Source organism: Rhea americana, unplaced genomic scaffold (genome assembly GCF_003343005.1).
Source record: "Rhea americana isolate MKP2758 unplaced genomic scaffold, rheAme1 scaffold_38, whole genome shotgun sequence".
NCBI lineage: Eukaryota > Metazoa > Chordata > Aves > Rheiformes > Rheidae > Rhea > Rhea americana.
The window spans coordinates 4,255,953-4,266,150 of record NW_028186512.1 but is presented as its reverse complement, the minus strand read 5'-3'; the positions used below and the strand labels follow the sequence as shown (position 1 = coordinate 4,266,150).

The following is a 10,198-nucleotide window of genomic DNA, read 5'->3' as shown; positions in this document are numbered from 1 at the left end:
TCCTTTGCAGAGATCTGCTTTTCTCCRGAGCTGAGCCAAATGTGGGCTGGATGGCAGCCAGGCCGGGCCCCTGTGAAAGGCTGGCCGCRTGGCTTGGTCTGATCTGTGGGCTCGGACAGACGGACAAGCCCTGGGGCCTCAGCCAAGACGCTGAAGGTGTTACCGCTCCCAGATGTCTGCTCCTGCCCTCCACCAGGAGCTGCATAGCCGGGGCTGGAGGAGGAATGTCTGCCTGGGCTTCGGCCGCTGACCCACCTCCTCCTGTGCAAGCCCGTCCTGGCTGTGTCCGGGAGGGGACAGAYGATATGGCTGGGTGCTGAGCTGCAGGTACCGCCCTGTTTGGTCCTGAGAGAGGAGCTGGCTGGTGGCCAGCAGCAGAGCATGGCCTGGAGCCATGAAGCTGGTGATGCTTTGCCTGCTTCAGCTGACGTGGCTGGGGCTTGCTGTCAGCTTGCTTGCACAACCGAGGAGGACTAATGAGCGTGCAGTGCGCTTACACCTGCATTTTTTGTGCCCTGCTCTCCTAAAGCTTACCTGTGGCAAATACAAACGCACCAACCCCCCACATTTCTCACTGGGTCGTGGGGCCTCTTATSCCCTCAGATCCCATCTCACACATTTACCAAACTGCCTTTTCAGACCACTTCTTCCAGGACAACCCAAGACTTGGCACAAACGACTGTAGCGCCCATTCGGGCACCCTGCAAATACACAGCACAAATCTGGCTCTCTTTCCTAGCACGCAGCAGGGACCGTGGCACAGATGAGACCTCGGGTCACCCAGCGTACTGCAAATTGGGATAATTCCCTTTGAATCCCAGTTCCTCCCACTGACTTGATGGGCCTGAGTGATGCCTCCTCAAATCACAGGAGCGAGTAAAATTTGGCTTATTCTTCTCGGAGGAAAAAATTAGAATGTGGACTGGCATGGTTTTATTTCCRTATTTTTACCAGAAATGAAGCCCAGATACAGTAGAGAAAAAGCATGATGTAACCCAGGGCTTAAGCATGCGCTTACATCCTGGAACTAATTGCCTTACGCCCCGTTATTTATAGACCTGCTGCCATGCCCGGCAGCTCCAGAGCGTTTTCCTTCTCCCAAGACATCCGCGCGCTCCGCAGGACCTGCGGCATCGGCAGCTGTGTTGTGTGTGCAGCTCGCGTAGCAACTGAGCACAGCTGTCTGCCAAGGCAAACCGGCCCCGCTTCCTCCCACGGCCACTCACCGAGGCCGGCGGGGAGCGGAGGAGGGGGGCTGGCGGGGAGCGGCACGAGCAGGACCGGCGGCCGGCAAGCCCGGCCTCAGCCCCGTACGAAGATCACCGCCTCTTGGGGGTGACCTCGGCTCGCCGCCGCAAACGTGGGCCGRCCTGGCCCACGGGCAGCGCCGCGGGGCCTCTTTCAGCGCTTCCTGTCTTCCTTTTTTCTCCTCTACTGGACTTTTTTTTAAGGAGAATCTTTCATATTTCTCTCCAAGGTTTGTTTTTATGGTGCCTCATGCTGCTTGTGAGATGCCCCGTGCCTCGACAGCGTGGCGCTCACCGCGGCTTTCCCACGCCCTCGGAAAGGCGGCGACTTTGCCCTCGGCACGGCAAAGCTGCCGTATTTTAAAGCTGTTTTAACAGGCTGCCTGGTGTCTGCGGTGGGACCGGAGCCCCCCTCGAGGACGCAGCGCCCCCAGGTAAAGCTCACCGCCGCGAGCGCAGGCTTAACCGCTGCTGCAGATCTGCGGTCCGGATCAACTTCCCCTCTCTCCAAGAGCAATTTTCCCTCTGCCAGTAGCAAACTGAACTCAACCACCCCTGCGACGGAGGCTTTCACCTGAGGCGCAGCGGCTGGGAGGGCGAGCGCCAGCCCGGGCAGCGGCTCGCGTCCCTCCTGCCCGCACCAAACTCGGCCGCAGACGAGCGCAGCGAGAAACAACCAGCAACTCTCACGCGCCACGAAGTGCCAGTTTTACAGTTGGTTAGGAAATGGGTATGACACAGTAATCAGATTGTTTTTATTAAAAAACTTGCAATAAAATTCCTTGGAATTCACAATCTTAACTTCGATAGTTGCAATATTTTACTAGTACATAATAACACAGTCTCACATATTTACATTATAATCCTCTATTTAACAAAAATAGCCRTGTTGTACTACTGAATGCTTCCAAGTATCACCCTTAACATTTCAGTACTTTCCCCAGCTGAGTCACTGTCCATGCTCTTTAGCATTTACAGTATATAACAAAGCAAGAAGAAAAAAAGTGTGTGCCTTGTGATTTCAGGCAAATCCCTTTAAGATGGTAGTTCTCTGACTCCCACATTTTTTCAAGAGAGATAAAGTGCATTGGAGGGGAAGATAGATACATTATAAAATATCAGCAAAGAGTTGAAGTACATATGCAACACTGCACAGAAAATAATGCTAGGAAAAAGGCTCGCTTCTCAAGCTGCTACTGCACTGTTTTGGCAGAAAGCTCACAGATGGCAGGAAAACAAAAAGCTAACTGAAAACCTAGAACTGTTTATGCAAATGCCACTGTGCGGTTTTGCCACAGTCTTTAGCTAGGTGTTTCACAAATCAAAGCGTAGCTGGCTGAACGAAGGAACTTTTTTAACGTGGAGATGAAGGGTAGTTTCCACAGTCAAAGTAACGAAATACGCTCGGTCTGCAGAGCCCGATTTCAGCCTCACCGTGCGTGGGGGCGACAGCCCTGTTCGCCCCTTTTGGCTCTCGAGGGCTATGGGCTCTGCACCCYGCCAGCCCCCGCGGGAGCGCAGGCTGAGGGGCTGGCGAGGAGCGCTGGCAGGGGCACAGGGAGGCCCAAAGGCTACAGCGGAAACGAAACCCGCTCCTGGTGTCCAAAGTAAGCTTGTGTTTGGAGATTTCACTGTTAGACAATGTTGTCTCCTATCTGGAAATTGTTTCAGTAAGCTATGCACTGATATGCAAAATAAAATGCACGATAGTTATTTTGCTTGGGTTTTTTTCTTCCCTTTTTAAAATTGGCATTTGCTGGTATGGCTCTGCAGTGTGCAAGAACAGACATTGCTGGGAAAAACTTTGGGGCCATCACTGGAAACCAGAGTACTTCTGTTCTATTCATCATCTGCATACAAACCGGATGCCACAGTTTTTTTGGTTTGCTTATAAACTACTCCAAACAAAAATAATTCTCTTCTGCAAATGGATGGAATGCATATTTTTGACAAGTACAAAATCATGTAAAATGTTTACTAAATACAAGGACCATCTTACTATAAAAATAACAGACCCTCCCACCCACTGTCCCCCCTTTACATTTTTAATTACAAAATGATACAGACTTTTCAGGTTCCTAACATGAAACAAGAAGGAAGGATGGTAGTATGTACACATACAAAACATTTAGATAGCTGACATCTGTAATGACTGTATACATTCAGAGCCATGAAGCATCTTTGTATCTTTTTTAACACTACATAGGACTAAACAATGAGGAAATAAACAAAAAAAGGGGAAAACACTATTTTTTACTTTTTTATTTACCTTTTTTTTGGCATTCACTCTAGTAAGAAATAACTTCCACCGATTTACAATTAAAGTAGTTAGGAGAGGAGAGATTAATTTCAGAAGGAATATTTATCTGCTTGCTTTTCACTCAAAATACACAACATATTTATCCTTCTTATTTACTTCTCTCTTTAAAATATAGCTCATGCTCCAGACTTTTCCTTATATGTTTTTTTAATAAGTGCCAAAAAAGAGTAAGTGATTTATCGTTTTCCTGGCAGATTGGAAGCTGTGCAGCAGAGGGCACTCGTCTCCCTCACTCTCCAGTCCCAGCGTGCAGCTGCCAGCTGGGACACAAACAAATCCCAGACTAAAAAAGGTCCATCTGGCGTTCTTCTTTCCACTGCAAGGGTATCAATTAGTTCAGGTAACAGCTTGTTAAAATAAAGAATTTGTGCGGCGTCAATTGGACCTATCTAAAAAGTTCACTAAAACAGCAGTTCCACCCTGATTTTTGCCCTCTTCCCCTAAAATATTTCATTACATTGTTTTTCATCATTGCTTTAACAAGGGCAACTCATTTCTGTCAGACCACTGCCAAATACATGCTCACGTATTTTGCATCTACAGAACAAGTGGGTTAACGCTCAGTGCTGCTTAACGAAGTAGCGACACGTTTTGAGCTATCAGGCCGCGGTGCCAGCCGGCACTGGCTATGGAGCAGTTCGGTTCCCCCCACCTGCCTGAGACTGGGGCCCCTTTCCCTAAGCCCTCAAGCTGAACTGCACTGCAGGCCAGAGACGTCCACGGGCCTAATGTCAGCCTACGCTGCGGCCCTTTTGCGCTACTGGGATGACGTGAAGGACCCACCTGCAAATCCAGCCCTGCCYGCGCTGTCGTGCAGCGTGCTCCTCTCGCTGGGGCTGCACAAAACTTGCGTAAGGCTGCGGGGAGAGACCGGCTGCTGCCCAGTCCTGCCGTGCCCGCCCAGCTTGTCACACGGCACAGCGGCAGCACCAGGCGCAGGCGAGGGTGGCAYGGCCTGAGCTGCAGCCAAGCTCCTTTCCCCGCAGCAAGGGCTCCCACCGGAGCGAGCCTCCGGCAGAGGGGCCGGGAAGAACAGGCTGCGTTTCTCCCATTTTGGTCCTGCAAAAGGGATGCGTCACAACAGCAAGTCAAGCTTTCCCTCTCCTGTTCAGACAGGCAGCTTGTCCTGGTCCATATTCCTAGCATACTCCTAGCAGACTTTGGCAGCTACAAAACCAAAAAGTGGTAAAAAAAAGTTTCCATTATTGCTAATGAAATAGAAACCAGAAAATTACTGTCAGTTTTCTTGGTTTGCACAGCCTGTAAGGTCTTATTCTTAGCTTATTCCAAGCTATATGCTTAGTCATGAGCTTTTCTGTGGACAGGGACAAGGAAGGAACAAGCCACCTATAAAAAAAATCAGGGAGAGCCTCAGCTGCACAAGCTGCCATGCATTTTCTTTTGTTATGTATAGCCCACATTGTCATTTCAGTACAGACTAATTGTCACAACAAGGACTTACAGTCTTGAGACCTATAATGGCTCTTGCCCTGATCATTGCCTTTTAATCACAAATTTACCTTGAAGCACACATTCAAAGGAGGAAAATTTTAAGGTAGAACACTGGAAAAAATACACARTAACTCTAACAGGATAGCAAATGAAACACATTTTCTGGAAAATCTACAGCTGTATACTGCTAATTAAAAATAGACGTGCTAAGTTGTCTGCAGGTACCTGCCAGGGCAACTTATCTATATGCAAACATCCTCTGAGCTACACATTTTTAAAATTGGACAATGATTACTTTTTATTTAACAAGAGGGAAAAGAAAGTTGATTTATGGGTTTAGATAATAATTTTGGCTCACCAAATGCATATTCTTTGAGAAAGACTAAATTCAGAGCYGTATCTGTTTCTGGTACTTGGGTTCATTTTGTTAACAGAACAATTATGTATCATAAACTAGTCATGCMACAAGAGACAAAGTACTGATCTTCTTGCAACTATGTCCTGTGGACCTGATCCAGAGTCATGAAACTAAAGCAGCGAGATTCTAGGTACCTCTTTTCATATGCGATTTCAATCATACATATTTCAATTTTTTTCAAATTGTTTGTATAGAATCTTTTTCTTTAATGCCACAATCTCTCACATATAAAAACAGTCCAAAAATGATGGTTGCTTGTGTTTTCACTATAATACAGTTTCCATAGTCCTATCAATGCACTTACATATGCATACATGGAAATTTAATTCTATAGAAAGCTTAAAGGACAAATTGTTGTGCTATGATTGCCCGGATCCTGTCTGTGATGCTTTATAAAAATCTGTAAACCGACACCTCCTCCCCTCCCTCCCCCAGCACGTGCCAGATCTGTGTCCTGGTCAGAACGGGTGAGCAGTGAGGAGCACACGCAGAGCCAGCACCTTCACATCAGCATGCCTGCATATCCGCACGCACCCTGCAGGTTACCTGTGAGTGGAGTTATGCCCCCGTAACTGTTTGTGTGTCCTACCTATTGAATAGGTCTTTGGGAAACCAGCTTAATGAAACCCATGAAAACCAAAGGAAACTGGAGCACAGGCTCTGTCTGTCCAAGTTTCATCCTGTAGCTCGGCCATACAGGAGAGAAGCTTCGCGAAGCCAAGTGTTTCTCCCACATAGTACTTAATGCATACTTGCTAATGGAAAATAAGAGGAAAGATCCTCAGATGAAAGGAACAGGATGCGCTTGGAGAGAAACAAGATCAGCTTAGTGACAAGAATACTTTTCTTATAGAGCTGAGCTGCCTCCAGCCAGGGGCAGGGCCACGAGGTGCCACCAGTGGCAGAGAAAAAACCCGYGCAGACCACGGGCAGTCACAGAGGAAGCCTGCAGGATTATTCACGCAAGCACTTCTTCATCAGAGCATTTTGGTTTTGCCTGGCTGCAGGCAGTGGGATGTTTCCTCTTCTGAAMAGGCAGTGCTGCACCTCGGCTGTCTGAAGCCCACGTATCCACATGGAGATTTAATGCCGGGCCCTAGGCTTAGCAGGCAGCAGTAGTGAGGAATCAGAGACTGCTCAAGAAGGGAYTGATCTTCCCAAACCTGCAAATCCTAAACCTGTGGATATGCAGATCTGCAGAATTAAGGCTTTCATATGTGTTACAAACATACCTCTGGGGTCTTAATATTTATGGAGCACCTCAAATTTCAAAGGCATTCACATGTTTTATATACAAAAAAAAAAAAAAAAAAAAAAAAAAAAACATTGTCAACCATGTCCTGCTTTAGAAAAACATTTCCATTTGACACAGGGGCTTAAATACACTCATACAAGATCTGTTGAAAACAATGTGATTTCAGTACAAGTCCAAAATCAGATGTAAGTGCTTTTCTGAACAAGGACAGATTTAACCATTTACTTAAGTGCCTTCTTAAGTTCAGCCTTCAGTGATGCATAACATGGCCTTGCACTGGTTACCATTTAACGATGCTCAGACCTTTGGAACAACTGAGGAAAGAAATGGAAAAATATCTGCCCRGAGTGACACTGCAGTAAGATTTGGGAAATAAGAGCTGAAGGAAYCCTGAGCCATTTGCTACGGTGACTCTCGACAAGACCACAGGATACTGATAGGTAAAAGCAGCCCCCATAGCCAAGCACTCTGCCTCTATCAGTGGGTGACAGCAGATGCCTCGGSAGCAGATCTAGTCATGGATACTTAAGAAAAGAGCATGTACAGCATGATCCTCCTCTGCAGTCCTTCTCCAGCTCCTACCAACAAGGGCAGGGTCTCAGTTACATATCCGGTGTGATGCACCTTTCAYGCACAGCTTGCTTTAATGCTATTCCTGGGCAAATGACCCAACACAGAGCCAGCTGGGAGTTTCACCTCCTGCTTCAGCTTACGGTTTTACAGCCTCTAGTACAAGCGTGGACTTTGCTTGCTTTGCTGTGCTGTGGTGACTTCATTGCAGCAACAGATAATTGGCCAATCTCTCCACTGAGATTAATTAAGTTTGTGGAATAAAATGAAGAGTTTGCAACACTTCCTCTGGAACTGAAACGGTATTTCCTAGGGCCAGGAGTTTTGTTTGTCACTGATCTGCCGTGGATGGATGTTAAAGGATTGCTGATACCTCAGCCATCCTGTTCCTGATACTCCTGTGACATGTAACATTCAGGCCCCAGCAAAACTGGAAGATATTAGAGAAGAAGCAAGTCCTCTGTTGTAGCAGGGTCCATACTTCCCACAGGGAGATGCGGCTGCACGTAACCAGTTTCTCTCTTTGCCCTGCATTACCATTTGAGGTGAATTTCATTCCTATGTGAAAGGCCAGTATTAGGCATACACACCACTTAAATCCCATTTCAGCATTATTTCCAGCGCTTAAGTGGAGCCTATGCGGGACCTTGTGCAAACTCTCTGTATAGGGGTGAATTTCACCATCAGTTCCGCTGAGATTAYGGGCCTTTCACACAGCAACAGGGAACAGAGAGGACATTAAAGAATATGAAAAAGATTATAAACCCACAAATACTGGCAAGAGTGACCAAGGGCAGGCACACAGTCTGGAACTATCTCTAACTTCCTTTTTAAACCAAACAGATCTCCAACTGTTTGCACCTCTGAAATTAAAAAAAAAGATGTCCTTTTGAAAGGTCTATAAAAACGTAGTGGCACATTTCTGGACCATGGTTTAGAAGTATTATTAGCTTGTGTTCCTTTACTTCAAACTTACCCTGCAGCTTACGGACTAGGAACATTAAAAAACCAASCTATAAAATTAACTGAGTTCTGACTGGACAACAAAGCATATTTTTTCCTTCTTCCTGCATTAAAAAACAAGCCATCAAAAATTTTAGGGATAGTAATAAACACATTTGTTCCTGAATAAGATCTGACAGGCAAATTTTGGCAGAAAGTTAGTTTCCACAGACAATGTGTAATCCACAAGAAGATGAAATGCAGCACGAACCCTAAAATTTGCATTTTGCGATGCTGCTGTGACACAATTAAGTGAAAATATTTGACCTCTCCATGAAATTTTGAGGCAAGCTGCATTGTTGATTCTCCTGACTCAGGAGGCTGTAATGTGATTTAAACCATCTGACTGTCAACAGAAACCCTTTACTCTTGTATAACAGTAAGCTAAAAGTCCTTCTTCACAGTTAACTGTTTTCACTGAAAAATGAAACTGTACACTAAATAAGTGACAAAGTAATTTTTCCTCTGGAAAGCATAATTCAGGATGGATGGACTAAATACTAATTATAGGTCATTATTATTTAGATTTTTTTTATGCTACTTCTGTTTGTTTCCAGATTTCCTCCCCAAAATTTTTTGCTATATATAGTTCTATATAAATTGCCAGTATTCTGTTATGCTTGTGATAACATGAACAGGGACTCTGGAGGCAAGGAACCACCTGGATTCTTGATAMCAAACAGGCAAAACTGCAGTTAAAGAAAATTGAAGTGAAACACATTAAGAAAAAAATAAAAAGTAAACATTTCATCCAGCTGCCTCTTGCTTCATTAGCAAGCAAAAATTACCATTTTTGACACTGCTATTAGCATCTCCAGACCCTTTCTCAGAAYATTTTCATCTTCCACAGCTGTTAACAAGCACCCTCTGGAAACCTCTCAGACACTCCTTTGGCCTACTGGTCAGATTTTGGTCTGTAAAATTAAGAGAACACACAATGTTACAGTAGATCTTCTTTTCCAGCAATTGAATTATGACTTGAAGGAAGGTCATTGAGGCCACGTACCAACAACTGCTAACAGCCTAAAATACAGCAAAGGATTACAAGGACAAGGCGAAGCTTAATGCTTTTCTTTCTCTCCCTCATATGGTACCAAACTTGTTTTGAATAGAGCTCTCTCTAAGTAAAAGCCAACATAATGCAGTTTTAAATAAAAATTCAGCAACCTCTGTTGATTCAGATCTCTCTTACAAATAAAAGCTTTCAAAATACATGATTTCCAAGGCTCCATTTAACAAAAGCAGGATTCATATTAATACAAGGTGCTGAAGCCATGTATACGTCACGCAGAAATGTCAAGGCAACAATAAATCCTGGAGTCAGGTCATGAAGTGACCAGTGTACAGCAATTGAAATTGTTGGATTGAACTCTTGAAAAGGTTGGGGTCAGTTAACAAAAATATAGTGTCCATTCATAACAAACTATAAACAAACAAACAAACATACATAGGTCTTAAAAAAACCAAACAAACAAAAACCCAATTGAACAAGTGTAGAAAACACTCAAGCTGTCATTTCAGYTGTGTATTTATGAGCCACTGAAGAGCTGCATGACTGCTCTCAAGCACATGGGTAAACGGGAAGCTTTCATCTTCCATGTGAACCAAATGAACATGTGCAGATGATGAAACTGCAACCAGGCAAACACAAGTGTTGCTATTGCTTTTCGCGACCGTCTCAGAATGGAGTGTGCTGGAGTGACAGTGCTCTGGAGGTGTGTGCATGACTGGTCCAAATCCTAGAAAGCTGACTCGGTCCCTCCCTGTGACCCTCCCCTGTAGTTTAGTGTCAGATTTCTGTGTGTTTTTCAAGACTTCACCTCTTCGCAGTCTTGATCGGTGGAAAGCTCCACGTCAGACAGTCCAACCTCCATTGCCATAATCAATGAAATATCTGAATCACTRCTGACTGTTGGCTCCTGTTCATCTGTGAA

General features: G+C 45.2%; 1 protein-coding gene across 1 annotated transcript in view; it reads right to left on the bottom strand.

The window, feature by feature from the left end:
* Positions 1–3,275: 3,275 nt before the first annotated feature.
* The window catches only part of RNF150 (ring finger protein 150), a 130,829-nt gene continuing 123,906 nt past the window's right edge, over positions 3,276–10,198 (bottom strand). The window contains exon 7 of the mRNA XM_085313214.1: positions 3,276–10,191. Within this exon, the coding sequence (XP_085169340.1) occupies positions 10,073–10,191 (119 nt within the window). The 3' untranslated portion in view covers positions 3,276–10,072. The remainder of the gene's footprint in view (positions 10,192–10,198) is intronic.